General features: G+C 50.9%; 1 protein-coding gene and 1 non-coding gene across 7 annotated transcripts in view; one reads left to right on the forward strand and one right to left on the reverse strand.

Moving 5' to 3' along the window:
- Nucleotides 1-17,973, reverse strand: part of Acsf3 (acyl-CoA synthetase family member 3) — a 58,128-nt gene that overhangs the window by 30,465 nt on the left and 9,690 nt on the right. For all 6 annotated transcript variants that reach the window (XR_009055736.1, XR_009055737.1, XM_057753797.1 and 3 more), the window contains exons 5-7: nt 16,284-16,429; nt 14,669-14,778; nt 1,323-1,449 (exon numbers count right to left, since the gene is read on the reverse strand). Coding sequence is in view for 4 of the 6 variants with exons in the window: in XM_057753797.1 (XP_057609780.1) it covers nt 1,323-1,449; nt 14,669-14,778; nt 16,284-16,429 (383 nt within the window). In the remaining 2 variants the exon portion in view is untranslated. The remainder of the gene's footprint in view (nt 1-1,322; nt 1,450-14,668; nt 14,779-16,283; nt 16,430-17,973) is intronic.
- On the forward strand, nt 5,349-5,478 carry LOC130864228 (small nucleolar RNA SNORA72). Its single transcript, XR_009055922.1, has one exon. It is a non-coding gene; the product is annotated as a small nucleolar RNA SNORA72 (small nucleolar RNA).

Raw genomic sequence — 17,973 nt, forward strand, 5'->3', positions numbered from 1 at the left:
GCTGGCATTAACCAGGATGTTTACAGAGGGAACACCGGGGAGCTGTGCATTATACGCGTACCACTGTCCATCACTGCTCTACTGATATAATCACGCCAGTACCCAAACCCTGAGCTGGTGACACCCTGGAATAGTGGTGGGCGGCTTGTGGGTCTCACGTGTGGACCTTGGGCCCTCCCTGAAGGTGCTGGATTGATGCCACTCCCTACCTAGGGTATACTGGCCCAAGGTAGCTGGGATAACACATGCTTCCAGGGTCACTAGACTGAGGGTCACAGACCTCCCTCTCAGATAAGCCAGTACCCACTCAGGGCGCAAGGCCCCCACAAGGCTTTGCTTCCCAAAAGAGCATGGGTGAAACCACCTCTGTCACAAAGGCCAGGATGTCACATGGGAACCAGGCCTTTCCTTCTGGGAAGTATTACCTTGAGAGCTAGAGAAGTTAGCAAGTGCACAAACATGTTAGAAATACAGAAGGGCAAAAAAGAAAACCTGGCCTGGCAGTGGTGGCGCACGCCTTTAATCCCAGCACTCGGGAGGCAGATCTCTGTGAGTTTGAGGCCAGCCTGGTTTACAGAGCAAGTTCCAGGGTAGCCAAGGCTACACAGAGAAACCCTGTGTAGAAAAAAGAAAAAAAGAAAGACTACCAGAACCCTGATATCCTGAGGTCAGTAACCCACATAACATTGATGAACTTCCAGGTAAAAAACATGATGTCAGAAGACGGACACAGCTGTACAGCCGCCATCTCCAGCACAGGCATACCGCCTTCAGGACATGGGATTCCTACAAGATGAACTGACGCACAGGTGGGACGTGTGTCTCCCAGGCTGCTGGGGTCCACTGTACCATGAGCCCCACAGGCCACACGGAACAGACCAAACTGGAATATGCAAATTAATAACCAAACCAAACCAAACCAAATCGAGGTAAGTGAAACTGCTTCTGACCTCAAGGTTGGGAGGGGAGATTTTCAGCACAAGACTGTGGCTGTGTGGACGCACAGGAGAGGTGGTGTCCCCAAGACGGGGCGGAGGTCCTGACCTTAGGGGCAATAGGACCAGAGTTATGCGGCATCAACGGGGCTGTAGCAATGGGGCCAGCTGGCAGAGGGAGAGTGGAGGAGCTATGTCTTGGGGACAGGGGCTCCAGACCCTTTAGAAGGGCAGTGGGCCCTCACACCCTCTTTCTAGTAGCCAGTGGGAGGCTGGGACATCCTGAAGGGTATCAAAACAGCCTTCAGCGGAGGACCTAGAATACACAGGCTAAGAGACACCGGCATGGGCCAGACCTTCCTCAAGCATTTCAGAGCTCGGTCCTACCTGTTCTGAACCAGCCATCCGGAGTGAAAGCCTTTTCCGTTTCATCCGGCTTATCCCAGTATTCTCGGAACACAGAGGGTCCCCTAACTAGCAGCTCTCCTTCCTTTTCCTCGAACCCTGGGGTCACCTGCAGAAGGTAGGAGAGACAAGCAGGTCAGAGCAGGACAGCACTGGGGACCCCGCTGCTCCTCTACCCCACCACTGATCCAGGCAAGTGGCTTCCACCCACACCACAGACCAAATGTTTTTTGAAATTAGACAGTTGGAAATCTTTGAAAACCACAGCCGTCAGCGGGTGGACCTCAATCACGCCCAAGCCTAGGGCTCCTCCTCTGTCCTTGGCCCCGGCCTGAAGTGGATGTGTTTGCCCACTCTTAAAACTGTTCCTGAACCCCATTTCTGTGAGCTTCTCAGAAGCTGTGAAATGTCTGCCAGCTCCACCCAAACAGCACCCCAGCACAGCCTGTGGGCAGCAACAGCTTCTGTCCAGAGTAACCAACCCAGGGCTTCCTAGATAAGCAGAACATGTGGCCACTCTGGTACCGTCATGGAGCCTGTTGTGGTCGCGCTGTGTAAACTGGCCAGGTGAGATCAGCACATACAGTCACACCTGTATGTAATGCGCCAGGTGAGATCAGCACATACAGTCACACCTGTATGTAATGTGCCAGGTGAGATCAGCACCATACAGTCACACCTGTATGTAATGCTTGAGGCCGGGGGTAAACGATGCTGCTGCCTAGTATGTCCAGTAATCTATACTTCTCATTGGTATCAGAGGACGATCCTTCTACTCTTCTATTTCTTGAGACAGGTTTTGTTCTGTAGCACAGGCTGGCCTACAACTCATGACGTGTCCAGACTGGCTGCAAACTGGTGGGTGAAAGAGCCTGCTGCCTAACCTGACGGCTTGAGGTTGATCCCTGGAACCACGTTATTGGAGAGAACCAACTCTCACAAGCCGTCCTATGACCTCTACATGTGTGTTGTATTACATACGTGTGCACTCGGACACACACATACAAACACACACACACACATGGATGCCTACTTTTCTCGTTTTTATGAGACATAATAATGGAAATCCTAATTAGAGAAGTAGGGCAAGTAAAATAAATGAAAAAAATTTGAAGAAATAAAAGGGTTATTTGCAAAAGACACGTTAGTGTATATGAAAATCCCAACATGCTACAAAATCAAATCAAACAATCTCCTTGAACTAGTGGGTGGATTCAGTCAGATTATTAAAGGGTGTGAGCATGCCCATCTACACTAACTCTGTCTTTACAGACTCGTGATAAACAACCCGAGACCGGCACTTGCAGCCCGGTGTTATTTGAAACAGAAGATAAAGAAAAGGAAGCGAAAAGCTAAGAACCATTTGACTATGTCTAACAGATCATGTATAGCGCCTGCCTGCTGACCACGGCACACACAGAGGTAGGTCAGCCCTATGGAAGTGGAAAGACATGCCATGTTCAAGGACTGCAACTTAGTAATTGCTAATGCTCACCGCATTCATTCACAGGTGTAACATGATTCCAATTAAGAACCCAAAATGACTTTCTGTAGATATAGACAAGCTAGTTCAAAGACCGAGGGAATTGCCATGGGAATGCGAGAATTGGAGTCTGGATCTCCAGAACCTATGCAAAAGTCACATGTGGTCAATTGTGTCTGTAACCCAAACATGCAGCAAAATAAGAGGTGCAGACAGGAAGATCCCTGCAGGCTCCAGGGCCAGGTGTTTTGGTGTAAACAGTAGAGAACAAGACAGAAGATGAGGACCAACACCTGAGGTTTTCTTCTGAGCTCCACATGCATGCTGTGGCGTGTGTGCACCCCCTACACACAAATAAAACATTGCTATGTGCAGGATTGTAGGGAGGTAGCTCAGTGGTGGAGCACTTGCTGACTAGGCACAGGCCCTGGATTGAATCCCCAGCACCGCAAAATTTACATTTAAAGATTGACATTTGTAGCTAAAGTAACTTCGAAAACAATGAGTTAAGCTGCTGGACTTACTGCCATCCAATGAAGACGGCCTGGCTGGCACAGGGCACACAGGGCACACAGGGCACACAGGGCACACAGGGCACACGGGGCGCACAGGGCACACGGGGCACACAGGGAACACAGGGCGCACAGGGAACACGCTCACTCGCATGTCTAACTGACAGTCATCAGGGTTGCAAAGACAAGCTAATGAGGAAAATGGTCTTTTCCAAGGATTACAGTTGATCGGCTGGATAGTCGTCTTCATTCACATACTAGGCAAGAACTTACCTCAGATACAACACAGACTTAACACTGAATCAGGCTATCAGGAAAACCTAAGGAAGACCCTTAGTTCACTGGCATGACACCTGCAAGCTTAAGCCATGAAAGAAAGAAGTACAGTAGCCTTGATCAGAATTTAAATTTTGGATCCACACAGCACAGGAGAATTCAAAGACAAACCACAGAGTGGGAGAATTGGCAAATCATGTATCCCAGACAGAACTCCATTTTTTTTCTTATTTTTCATTTGTATTTTTTTCCTTTTTATTGTTTTTTATTGAGCTCTCTTTTTTTTCTGCTCCTCCTCTTCCTGCCTCTCCCCTTCCCTTTAACCCTCTCCCATGGTCCCCATGCTCCCCATGCTCCCAATTTACTCAGGAGATCTCCAGACAGAACTCTTAAAACAGCACCGCAAATACCATTCTCAGCCAGGCAGTGGTGATGTACGCCTCTAATTCCAGTGCTCAGGAGGCAGAGTCAGGTGGATCTCTGAGTCCAAGGCCAGCCTGGTCTACAGAGTGAGTTCTAGGAGAGTCAAGACTACGCAGAGAAACACTGTCTCAAAAATATATCCTGTTTATTAATTGTTCTCAGTTTCTGTGTTACTGGGGTTATAATTAGCAAGTGGTCTCCTGTGCCAATGCGTTCAAGTGTACTTCCCACTTTCTCTTCATAAATGGAACCTCCTGAAACTGAGAAGCTTCTGTAAAGCAAAGGACACCATCAACAAGCCTAAACGTCAGTCTATAAAATAGAAAAAGATCTTCACCGACCCCACACTGGACAGGGGAATGATATCCAAAATATACAAAAAACTCAACAAACTTGACATCAAAAGAACAAATAATCCACCCAAAAATGGGTACAGACCTAAACAGAGAATCCTCAACAGATGAATCTCAAATGGTTGAAAGACACTTAAGGAAATATTTAATATTCTTAGCTGTCAGAGAAATGCAAATCAAAACAACTCTGAGATCCAAATCTTACACCTGTCAGAATGGCCATGATCAAAAACACTGGTGACAGTTTATACTGGAGAGGATGTGGGGTAAAGGGAACATTCCTCCATTGCTGGTGGGAGTGCAAACTTGAACAGCCACTTTGGAAAGCAGGATGGCAATTTCTCATAAAATTAAGAAACAATCTACCTCAAGACCCAGCAATACCATTTTTGAGTATATACCCAAAGGATGCTCAATCATCCACAAGGATGTGTGCTCAACTGTGTTCATAGCAGCTTTGTTTGTAATAGTCAGAATCTGGAAACAACCTAGATGGCCCTCAAACAAAGAATGGATAAAGAAAATGTGGTACATTTATACAATGGAGTACTACTCAGTGGTTAAAAAAAAAAAGACATCTTGAAATTTGCAGGCAAATGGATGGATCTAGAAAAAAAAAAACATTGAGTGAAGTAACCCAGACCCATAAAGACAAATAAAATATGTACTCACTTGTAGGTGACTTTTAGACATAAAACAAAGAAAAACCAGCCTACAATTCATAATCCCAGAGAACCTAGACAATAAAGAGGACCCTAAAAGAGACATACATGGATCTACATAGGAAGGAGAAAAAAACAAGATCTTCTGAGTAAATTGGGAGTGTGAGGGTCACGGAAGAGGGTAGAAGGGGGAGGGGAGAAAGGGAAGGAAGCAAACACAAATGTATAGCTCAATAAAAGCAAATATACATACATATATACATACATACATACATACATACATACATACATACATACATATATACATATATCTCCTGTTCTGATTTTGTAATGATCAGGACAGGCTAATCATCTACTAGAGCAAGGCCACTCATGTGCCCAGACCTAGAGAAAGAACTTAGGTCTGATTTTCAAATGCTGGCAACAAAGCAGGTAAAATGATATAACGACAAAGACACATCCGAAGCATCGAGAAAATAAGACTACAAAATGACCTGAAGTGCAGAGCTGCCGCTCGAGAGAAGACTGCAGAGACGGTGGCTCCTCAGCCCCTGCAGCTCAGCGCGTGCTGGGACCACACACTAGGACACAAGCGCTAGAAGCTGGTCAGGGGCAAATTCCCGACAATCTCAGGGGCTGGGAGGACCTGCAGAACAGACATCTCACGTGTGGATGGGAATGTGAAACGGCACAGGCCTGCTGCAGAAGCGGTGAGGGTAGTTACAAGTGAACACCCCACTCCCAGGCACTTACCCTAGAGAAAGAGATTCTTAGCTGCAGAAGAAAACCTTGAAATTAACATTCATCAAAAGTGTTCATGCCAGGCGGTGGTGGCGCACGCCTTTAATCCCAGCACTCGGGAGGCAGAGGCAGGTGGATCTCTGTCAGTTCAAGGCCAGCCTGGTCTACAAGAGCTCGTTCCAGGACAGGAACCAAAAAAAAAAAAAAAAAAAAAAAAAAAGCTACAGAGAAACCCTGTCTCGAAAATACAAAAAAAAAAAAAAAAAAAAAAAAAACCTGTTCATCACAACCCAAGTCTGGAAACAACCTGTGTTGGTCAGTTTTTTGACATATGATGTCTGGGAGGAAACACGACTTGAGTGGAGAGCTGGGCTGGGCTGCCTGGACTGGTGCTGGAAGGAACCTCACACCACAGTAGGGGCTCTGGGCGCGGCTGTTGTACTCTATTGATGTATTAGCCCATAGCACGGTCATTTCAGGCCTCTCGTCCACACAGGTGTCCTCCCTCTATCTACAGATCCATACATCCCAATAAGGACATCGATTACAGCCACCTGCTGTGTCTGTGGCACCAGGAGCCATCCTCGATACCTCTCAGTGGGCAGCCATCTTACCATCCCCACCTTCCCTTTCAGACACTTCCCTAGGGACCCTGCCAGGCACCATGGTTTAGCCAATCTTGAGAGTAAGTATCACCTGTTTAAATACCACTATGTGCTTTCTGTTCGACTGGAACCACACAACACACACTCTGCTAACTGAGGAACAGGAGGCCCCGCTCTGTGAAAGCGGGGGTCACCTCACTCCCGTGGCTAGGAAAGCAAGCACCGTAGCCCTACTGTGTGGAGCTTTAATATCTAATAAATGATGAAATAAAACTTGATGAAGCCACGTTCCTTCCAAAGCCAGGCACACAATGCCACCCAAGACCCCCTGCCCCACACGGCACATCAGTGCCTGGCTCATGTGGTGGGCAGGCTGCAGGGACGGGAACCTTCAATCAGGACATTACCTGGAATCTTAATTTCAGCTTCCATACAATATGAAACGAGAGACACGCATTCCCAAGCAAGAGGGATGAACTAGAAGCATACCAGCTTAACCCTGAGAAACTGTCTGTGCCCCCACCACGGCTGTGGCTCATCCGCCACGGTACCTTCGATTCTGAGACACGGATGCTCTGGGCTCCTGAAGATGTGTGGTGTCATGCCAGCTTTCACCACGGCATCAGCACCCAAAATCAGAGCAGAGTCAGGGTCCTTAGGACACTAGCTCCCCAAGACGCTTGGCTCAATCCTGCTTGACACCCAGCCCAATCCTCTCCTCCATACCTCACACAGGCTCACCATGTCCAAGGCCACAGTCAGATGCACACCAATCTTAACTGCTCATGGGAACATGGGCTACTGTCTAGTTTCGGTGCACAGCCCCACTATGCTGTCACAATGGGACATGCCTAGCAGCCACCACGAGAAACAAATACTTCACTCATGGGAAAGTAGTTAGATTCCCAGACTGTGCCCTGCCACCTGCAAATGCTGCACAGCCTGACCTGACACCTACATACATGTACACCCAGGACTGTGGTGGTCCATCCGTGGCAGAGTCACACTGGAAGATGCTGGAATCCCAGAAGCCGGGTACATGACAAGGAGGCAGGGACCATATGGGATATCCCATTCCTAAAAGTCACCTTGGGTCCCTGCATCATACCCTCCCTCTTCCTGCTCTAGCCTTACAGGATGATGACAGCCTGAGGTGAGTATTCAGTTCTAGAACTTTCCCCTCTTGTATCTTCCACCCATGCTCTTCTTTCCACCTAGATCTGCTTCCGTGATTCCACAAGCGAGGCCATGGGTGTTGCCTTCAGTGCCTGGCTCGTCTAGCTAACGGATGCCCTCCAGTACCGCCCTCGTTTCCCCAAATGGTAGCACTTCCCCTTTCTTGAGATCCGGTCTCTTCATGCAGCCCAGTCTGACTTGGAATTCACGGTGCTACATACAGGCAGGCACTGACATGCTCAGTGTGCCCCCTTTAAAAGGCCGAGAGGTCCTCAGTACCCCACTGGGCATACATGCCACATTCTTTATTGAGCTATACACCAAGGCTGCTGCTATGCACTGGCTGCGATGACCAGCACTGCAGGAACACGGACACGCATGTCCATGGCCTCCCTGGCATGCACACAGATTGTTAGCTCTAGACCTTTGTTCGTTTTTGAGAACCGTCCACACTGCTTTCCGTGACTAAGAACGTACTTACATGCCCACAGTGAGCACGGGTCCCCTCATGGCCTCGCCAGCTGTGTTTCGTCTTTCTGACAGCTGCCATTCTAACACAGGAGAGCGGCATTTGCTCTGGCTTTCGCTTGTATCTCCTTGACAGTTAGTGATGCTAGTCCTTTCACACACTTGGGGACCTTGCATACCGCTTTGTGATTAGTGTCTACTCAGGGCTTTCGCCCTCCAATAGGGCTACTGATTTCCTTGCCAGTGAGCAGAGTTCCTTCTCGACTTCAGATACATGGGTCCCAGGTGTTCCTGCCCATGCTGCCCACCAGCGACCACCACCATTTCACAGGCAGAAGCTAAGTTAACCTGATCCCAGCAACTGACTTTGGCTTTCGTCTGCTGCTTTTGAAGTTTTATCCAATCACCGCTACTAAGCATTCTATCTTCTAGCATTCCCAGAGCTGCTGGTGCTACATTTAAGAATCTGACTTGGACCTGGCTCTTTTACAGTCAGGTTTTACGGGAGCTTTGCTTGTTTTCGAGCTAGTACCGCGGTAAGTGACCCAGCCTTGCCTTGCACTCACTGTGTAGGCTCAGGCTGGCCTCAAACTCACAAGCCTCTCGCTTCAGCCTCACGAGTGCTATGATGACAGGCGTGTCCCGCCCCAGATCTATTTTGTTTTTTTACATGTGGGTACCTGGTTTTCCCAACATTTATTGATGACACAGTCTTTGTCGTAAAACGTCTTCTTGGAACTTTTAAAAAATGAGAAACCAAACAGCTACAGATTGGTTCCTGTCTCTGTTGTGTTGCCCTGGCCTACGAGTGTCTCTTCCTCTTGTGGCAGCACCATGCTCCTGGGTTAGAGGAGTCCTGGGGCACATTTTGAAGGCAGGGAGTTCGGGACCCACAGCTTTGTTTCTGCTAAAGATTGCTTTGGCTACTTGGGCTCATTTGTAGTTCTGTGCAAATATTAGAATAATTTCTATTTCTGTGACAAGAGCTGCATTATTTTGTGCCTGATGCTTGCGTCAAGTCTTGTAGGACTGCGCTCAACAGTAACAAGAAATGGTTAGCCTTGCCTTGCTGTAAGGAGAGCCTTTAACTCTGCCTACTCAGAGGGATGCCAGCTACATGTGGAATTTATGTTGGCATGTTCTTTTACCATCTACTTTGTTCAGAATTTGTTATCAAAGGATGTTGAATGTCATCAAATGTTCTTTCTATATCCACCGAAATATTTAAACACAGGAAATGTATAGCGAAAAGAGTAGCTAAACGTTGCTTGGGGACCAGGTGAGAGGACGGTGGAGCAGAGGCAGGGCAGAGAGTGAAAGGTACACAACTCCGTGAGAACACCGAGAACCACTGGGCGGAACAGTCACGGGTGAACTGTACATGAATCACATCTCAGCAAAGCACCTTAAAGCCAAGGCCCGGGCAGTAAGAAACTACACAATTTGTTTTTCTGGGGGTGTTGGTAGGGAGACCCTGAGATCCTGGGAGAAGAATCAGTTCCCAGCAATGAGCAGGGCTGGGGGCTGCTCAGGAATGTGGCAATAAAGGAGAAAAGCTGGGGTGGGGTGCCCCCTCAGTGCCTCATATTCCCAAGCACCCCTTCTAGGGGTATGTGGGGAGGCAGGCCCCACATGCAGGAACAAGGTACTGACTGGGTCTGGAGAGATGGCTCAACAGTTACGAACACTGGCAACTCTTCCAGAGGACCTGGGCAGGACTATCAGCAAACACGTGAGCCCCCAGTTGTCTGTAACTCCAGTTTCAAGGGATCCAAAGTCCTCTTCTGGTATCCACAGGTACCAGGCTTGCAATTGGTGCAGACAGATGTGCAGGCGAAACACTCAGAAACATGCGAGTGTGTGTGTGGGGGGTGCGGTGCTGAGAAGCTAAGCTGCCTGCAAGCCAGGCCAGTTGCCAGTGATCTGGTTTTTGGTTTGAAGATTCCTCACTTGGGATCAGCTGTCTCCTAAGGAGCCCTGGACAGAGAGGGTAAGCACACACATCTCACAGGACACATGGCTTCGCAATGGCCATCTGCATCTGAAGTAAAGGATCACTGTCCAACCCCTCCACGTGGGGCAGGTACAGCAGCTGACACATCGGGACAGATGGTGGAGATAAGGGAGCGGGGAAAGGAGGTGGAGAGGACCACAGGGACAGAACAGAGACTGACCAGAGTGACAGCTTGTAGGTGGAGAACTGATGAGGCAATTAATTTTTTTTAGAGAAGCAAGTTTGCTCCGGCGTAGCTGCCCCAGCCCACCCTTACCGCTGCTGCACCCTCAGCAAGAGAAGTGGTTCTGTGTAGAGGCCCTGCTTACAGGGTGGCATTATCCACAGCTGTGCAGCCATTTATCTGTTGATAGACCCCTATTGTCGCTGGTTGGTGTTTGGCTCTCATGTAAGCGAGCAATCTGAGAAAATAAAAAATAAATAAAGAGACAATGCTTGATGCGCTCGCAGGGCTTGCAGCCGAGCCAGCTGGAGCCGAGGCACATGAAATATGCATCACGACCAACAAAGTAGGCGGGGTGCACGGACGAGTGTTCACCTCTTCAAGGGTGAGGGGTCAGGCTGGGGGAGCCCTGGGAGCCTCCACTTGGAGGGACCCATGAAGGTGGGATGACTTTAGAGGGAGCCCTGACTGCAAGAGGGAAGGGACAGGCAGTGTTCCTCCCGAGCCTCATTGCCTGCCCAGGCTGTAAGACTCAGAAGCGGGCCTACAGGGAAGCCGACACACAGGACGCTGGCTGAGATGCATGGTGCTGAGGGCTGTGGGCTATGGGGTTAACTAGGCTCCACGAGAAGTGAGGAGCAGAGGGTCTCACACACAAGAACCAGGCGTGGGAGCCCCTGCCATGAGTGAGTATTCTTCCTCCTATACTAGTTCCCTTCTGAAGGACCTAGAAGCATGTTCCTCTCACTTCAGATGGGATTCTGCACATGGCCACTATCTACAGAAGCAATCCTCAATTCACAGTCTTGAGCTGTTAGGTTCTAACACCACCGCCAAGATCCAGCCCCCCCACCCCCCCCAAGAGTCCTTCAGAGATTCTAACTGTTGCCAGGGTCCTAAGACTCTGAGAACAGAAGGCAGCTGCTGTTCTAGGGGCCTGTCTCCCCAAGGACGGGAAACCAACACAAGGAAGCATGAGTGACCATCCTGGGTCCCGTCAGTCTCCAATCCCACAGAGGATGCGAGTTGATGTGGCTCTCAGGGGCTTCATCAGACCGACAGGAATGACCTCTCCAAAGCAACATGGCATCACCGACCACAGAAAACATGTCTGTCCTCTGTCTCCGAGACAGACTAGGCCAAGATGAGGGGTTTCGTTCATTCATTTTTTACCCTCCCCATATAACCTGATCAGGTACTCTTCCTAACCAAGGCAGGGGTAGGAAGAGATTTTTTGAGGTGATCACATGGTAAGTCCGAGGCTTTACTTGTTTGTGTGACTACACACGGAACTGAGGGCCTATGCATATCGGGCAAGCCCTCTAACACTGAGCTCCACCCAGACCCAAAGTCAGAGACTCTGACTTTGTCAAAATGCCGTAATTGGCACACATTTAAAGGAACAGCACCCCAGCTTTAGACTGCTCAGGGTGTGGCACAGAGTAGCATGCTCATGAGGGGTCACGCCAACAGGGGTCATCTGTTGTCACAGCAGCCACATCTGGCTCAGCGAGATGGAACGCAGGGACGGAGCAGAAGCCACCCGGACCAGAGGGCCATCAGGACTCTGTGAAGGCAGCACCTGGTGAGGCTGTGCATCCTGGAGGGTGAGTACAGGCGTCCACACGGACAGATGCTTGCTGCAGCCCTTATAAAGGTACCACCTGTGGAGCTGCAGCCCCAAATGCATGTCCTCCCTACCCCACACATATGTATGGACAGTGGGCACAGTGGGCATAGTGGGCACTACCAGCCACTAACTACATGTGGGGTTTTTATGAGGAGCGAGAAACCCCAACATTTAAAGTCATATTCTGGAAGCCTCACAGATAAATGTTTTAGGACTAACAGGTATGAGAAAACAAATGTCTATGAACTCAGCTCAAAATGCTGAGAGTATCTGTGTATTGTACATACACACGCACACAGTTGTGCATGGACAGAGACGGTCTCTCTCTCTCTCTCTGCTGGGAAACCAGTTTCCCTGACGATGCAAAGGCAGGTAGCCATCAGCAAGGTGATAACAGCCTCAGAACCAACAACACTGGCACCGAGCAGGACACCTCCATGAGAGGTGGGCGTGGCCCTGAAAGAACCCACACTATCTAGGCCTAGGTGTGGAGGTGAGATCTCAACACAGGCATCCTCCTGTCTCCACTTGCACATTTCTTTCGGTGGGTGCTTTTGACTCGCTAACCACAAGCGTGTGGCTTTGCTTCTTGCTCCAGGCACAAGAGCCTGGTGGCCAAACTGCTGGACTTACTAGTTCTTAAGTCTTGAAAGCTATCTAATCACGGCAGCCAAAAGCAAACCTGACCCAGACTGAATCTGAAATGAGGGAGAGGCCACGCATGACATCACACCCAGGTTAGAGTTGTCAGTGGTGCCCCGAGTCAGTTCTGAGGCACTGGAGTGCAACTGGGTGATGAAGGCCCCTCTGTCCACCCGGGGTAAGATACCGAGCGCCAGAGCGAGCCTGAGCCCTTTGCTATGAAGTTGGAGGGAGGAGCAGGCTGTCCTGGCCCAGGCAGCACCCGCTTTGCCTGCCGTCTGGTGGAATCTCAGGGCATCTCAGATTCAGCCCGGGGACGGGACTCTGGCTCGTGATCTCTAGGGAGTGAGGGTTCAAGCTGGCTCTGGGGCTGAGCAGGACAGACTACCGAGCAGCTGCTAGAGCCTTAGCCCCACACTAGCCTTACTCTGGCATGCACCCCTCTAACTGCTGAGTCTGACTGAGCCACCAACATCCCTGGAGCCCAAGCTGGCTGCCGAGCCTCTCACTTTCAAGTGTGTTTCTTAGGAAAGCTCTCTGCAGATGGGATCAGCTGAACAAATGTGGGCCAGAGTGGTCAGGGGAGCAGCAGTTTGCTGTGCAGGTGCTGAACAGCTCCATCTCAACCTCAGACAGCCGTCCTGCCCCCACCCACCCTGTCCTAGACAATGACTCTGCCATCTTCTGAGGGGCAGGTGTCCCCTAGGGCTGCCGTTTAAGGACACCTGAGCGAGAAGAGCCCCTGTCAAGCCGTCAGCCTTTCACCCACCCTCCCTGCCAGAATCCATCTGTGCACAGAGGCCTGGGACTGCTCGAGCTTGGGCAGGCAGGTGGCCTGAGTGTGCATTGTCTGAGTGGAGGGTGGGATGCACAAGGCACAGGCCCAAGCTCCAGGGAAGTTAGGTGATTACAGACATTTCAACATGTAGAGTGGCAGAGGCAGAGCCGGGTAAGGGGAATCTTGGGCCAGCTTGGGGAGGCCTATGGGCAGGGGAGACGAAAGAGCCAGTCAGGTAGAAGAAGAGGGGGATCTTCAGAGAAGGCTGACCACAGAAGGACGAGTCCAGAGAGAGTCACCAAGGAGCTCCAGGGCAGGCAAGAGACCACATACCCCCACCCACCAGGGAAGGGGTGAGAAGCATTCCTGGGACAACAGAACATTTCATGACATCACTGGCTTTTCGCAGACTTAAGCTCAGAGCCACATGTCCCTCTTGCTGGCTCTCAGGAGCACCAGCAACCATTTCCCCTTGGAGAAGGCTAAGGGCAGTAAGGGCAGGCCCACAAAGACCTTAAGGGCTCCCTCTGTAGTGGGGAACTCCAGGGAGTGCTGGGAGGCCGCCAGGCAAGACTTCAGCATGGGGAAGGAACTGACTCAAGGGGACACAAGCCTCTCGGCCCTTTCACCCTCCCCAGGGTGACAGCATCAGCATATCACACCAGCCAGGCTCCGGGAGGCTCCTTCCAGTCAAAATTCCATTTTCTATGCATCCTGAACTTCTCTACGACTGAGGTTCTTTGCACTCACCAATACTTAGGTCTTCTTTTTAAAAAAAGATTTATTCTTATTTTATGTGCATTGGCATTTTGTTGGCATATATGTCTGTGTGAGGGTGTTGTATCCCCTGGAACTGGAGTTACAGACAGGTGTGAGCTGCCATGTGGATGCTGGGAATTGAACCCAGGTCCTCTGGAAGAAGAGCCAGTGCTCTTAACCACTAAGCTATCTCTGAAGCCCGTTTCCCCTTAAACCCCCCCCACCCCGTTCTTAGCTCTCAAAATCCTCAATGAAAGAAGACAGCATTCTCCTCTTGTGCATACTTCAGAGTCACGTATGAAGTTGAGAGCCACCTTCCCGGGGCTGAAGCACTATCTGAGCACTCAGGGCTCCTAATGGCACCAGCACCCGGTAGCTCAACATTTCCACAGGCCCAGTCTGCGAGGGTTACTGCTGTGCTGGCCCAAGCTCCTCCTTAGTAAACTATATGATCCTCCAATGTCCCCCAGGGGAGGAGCTGGAATCAACAATTAGGAGCCAGGCTGTGCTCCCTCATGCTGGACTGGAGGGTACTGGAAGACTCTCACTGCTGGCCCAGAGACCTTAGTGTATAACCCCAGACACACCCTTCAGCACCTCTACTGCCCCGGGCTGCCCCCCAGCGCGGTGGAGACGACCTCACCTTTGTCTCCCTCTCATTTCCCTCTGCATGGATGATGTAGGGAGAATCCTTCTGCGGGTTTTCTGAGACAATGCGAACTTCCACTCCTGGCATTGGGGTCCCCACCGAACCTGTAAAAAATGGGAAGGTGGGGATTAGATAGCCGCACTCTCGGGTCTGGGACACTGGGATCACTGTCAGGAGTGGGTTTCGTGCTCTGTGCCTGCAAGGAGAGACGTGGGTAGCGTGCACACTGTGCATGTGAGCAGCCAGCCAAGGGCCTGCTCACACCTCACTGGTCACATGGCCTTGCAACACTAGTCCTGCCTGGCCAAGGAGAGCGGGCCGGCCCGCTGGTGTGTGCAGGAACGGACTGTGTGCTCCAGAAAGGGCTGAGGTGGAAGCAGGTAGGGTTCATAGTTAGGCACCTATGGTTTGTTTGCTCTGTATACTGGGCTGCCCCATTGGTTGGAATTACGCTTCCTCCTGCAAGGTGTGACAGAACCCAGCTGGCAGGACGTGTCCAGAAGTCCCCACACTTGGGGACTGGTGTGTGATGTGATGGTCATTGCAGGCACAAAGCAGGCTAGTTGAATGGCCAGGGTGCTGACAGTGGCATCTAGGGTTTGATCCTCACTAATTCCTACTATCCATGAAGCCCAACCCTAAACTCTGCTGAGCCAGCTCCCACAGGAGGGCCTGCCGTCTGGGTACCCACAGGAGGGCCTGCCTTCTAGGTACCCTCAGGAGGGCCTGCCATCCGTCTGGGTACCTACAGGAGGGCCTGCCGTCTGGCCCCGCAGCAGTCAGGCCATTTTACTTCAGACGCCACCAGTGCCACTCTTGCCTAGCATAGCCATGCCTACTTCAGCCCTGGTCCCCTGCCATTTCCTGCCTGGCCAGAGACCTCTGCTCACTTCCCAATGCTCCTTCAAACATGGGTTCAGCATCCCCCTGATCCACAGAAGAAGGCACAGGAACAGGATGCCGTTGAGGTCAGTGCTGGAGTCACCTGGTTTCAGGACTCACGAGGGTGGAAATACTGACAGCGCCGGTCACATGGCAGCAATTTAAAAACCCGTGAGCCCATGACAAGTGTGTACTGTGTGACACAGGCTCACAGAGAAAACCTGGACATGGTGTTCACAACACCACCATAGCTCAGGCCAGAAGGAAGCCAGATGTTTTAGGATGATTGCTAGGTTCCCAGGAGGGGCAGCTCTATGTTTGGGGCACTGAGAGGGGAATGAGCTGCACTGAAAAGCAAAGCCCCAGGATGGGAATTCAGGACTGTAGCTCCTGCCTGAGGGTGGAGAAGGTATTGGCAGGCCAGGGACTGTGCCCTGAGGTTGGGCTCTTTCCAGGGCACTTGCCATCCACTCAAGCTTCGGGTCATGGTCTTCCCCAAATGATCTTGTAGGGCTGGAACGAAGCACCCCGCTGTTCTCCCGCCACCAGCTCGTGGTAGAAAAGGGACAAGGGGAGAGGGAGCCTGTCACCTTGAGAGGGTACTTCTGGCCCTGTAATCTGATGCAGAGGGCAGTGTCCTGTGTCCCTCTTATCTAAGTGCAAGTGGACGAGGAGCCGCATGCAGGGCACAGGAAACAGAAGGGGAACAGCTGTGGGGCAGCGGTACCTGGCAGGCGAGCCTCCGTCAGGGGGTTGGATAAGGCCATGCCAATCTCCGTCATGCCATAGCGCTCCAGGAGTGTGTGGCCCGTGGCGCTCTTCCACTTCTCCAGCAGGGGGACAGGCAGGGCAGCCGAGCCTGACACCATGAGCCTAGGCAGCACAACCACAGGGGCTTACTTAGCTCTGCTGGGGGCCGCTCACAGGCACACTTCCATCTTTAAATCTAACGTTCATGATCAAAGTGAGCTGGGGCTAAAACTGGCTTTATAAAAAGTTTTTTTTTTCAGTATGTTTATGTAAATGTAAGCTGGTCTTCAAAGCTAAAGCAGCATCTTTGGTGGCACCATAAGTACGATGCTGATCACCAACAGTCCTAAAAACAGTGGCCACGACGGGACGGTGGTGATGGGGGAAAGGCCACACACCTGCAGGAGGAGGCAGGCGCTGCCGAAGCTGGAGGACAGACAGGGGGACGGGCAACTGGAGGCGGCGATGGCAGTGATAGAGGGAGAGCGTTCAATCCCATGGAAGGTCCTTTGGGTGTCATCTAAAGTGAAGTGGGAACCAGCCCCGTTCCCCTCTAGAGATGTATGGCCAACAAGAGACCAGCAGTCTGCTGAGGGTTCTGTATTTCACAGACGGCAACTGTGCCCGTGGTTCTGTGGGTTTGGTGGGATCTACTGATCTTTCCCTAGCTCTGGCTCCTGAGCACTGGTTACCCCAGAGTGCTTCAGAGACAGGCCTGAGTAGGGGCCCAGAGAGGCCGCCAGCAGCACCATCTGAAACAGGGCCTTCATTTCCTCAAAGTGTCTTTTGGAAAGGGAGCATAAGAATGGCAGACAGCAAAAATGTAATGCTATCGCATTTGTCTCGGATAATCGGAAGTCTCTCAGGGACACAAGGCACTGCTTCCTGAGCCCAGATGTGTGGCATACAGAGCTGGCTGCTGGGCACCCACACAGGCCATGCCTGGAGTTTTAAATCAAAGCTGTCCCTGCAATTCTGTCATCCAGCTTCAGCCCCTTCCCAAGTGCCACGTCCCCGTTCCTCTGGCAGAAGAGGTGAAGCACCCTATCCACCTCTGCTGGGAACATGGATCTGGTCCATGAGTGATGATCAAGTAAGCCACACTATGTAGTAGGCTTTCTTTTGGGCCACCAACCAGCTACCAAATCATGCCACGGAGGCCTATGACACGCTCACGTTCAGCCTTATCTTAGGCTTGTCCCACCAGCTCTTTTTTTTTGTTTTTTTTTTTTTTTTGATTTTGATTTTTCGAGACAGGGTTTAGCTTTTGGGTCCTGTCCTGGAACTAGCTCTTGTAGACCAGGCTGGCCTCGAACTCACAGAGATCCGCCTGCCTCTGCCCCCTCCCCCCAGTACTGGGATTAAAGGCGTGTGCCACCACCCACCAGCTCTTAAGACTTAAACCAACCTGCTTCTCTTCATCTACATTTTGCCTCAGGGCTTTTACCTTCCTTTCCTCTCTGTCTCTGGTCCCGAGTGTCCTGTCCCAACTCCTCCCTTCCTCCCCCCTCCCTTCCCTTGTTCTCTCCTAGATTCCTCCTCCTACTTATCCTCTCTGCCTGCCAGTCCTGCCTATCCCTCTCCTGCCTAGTTATTGGCCATTCAGCTTTTTATTAGACCAATCAGGTGCCTTAGGCAGGCAAGGTGAAATAACAATACATTGTTAC

Source organism: Chionomys nivalis, chromosome 21, assembly GCF_950005125.1.
Source record: "Chionomys nivalis chromosome 21, mChiNiv1.1, whole genome shotgun sequence".
NCBI classification, from domain to species: domain Eukaryota; kingdom Metazoa; phylum Chordata; class Mammalia; order Rodentia; family Cricetidae; genus Chionomys; species Chionomys nivalis.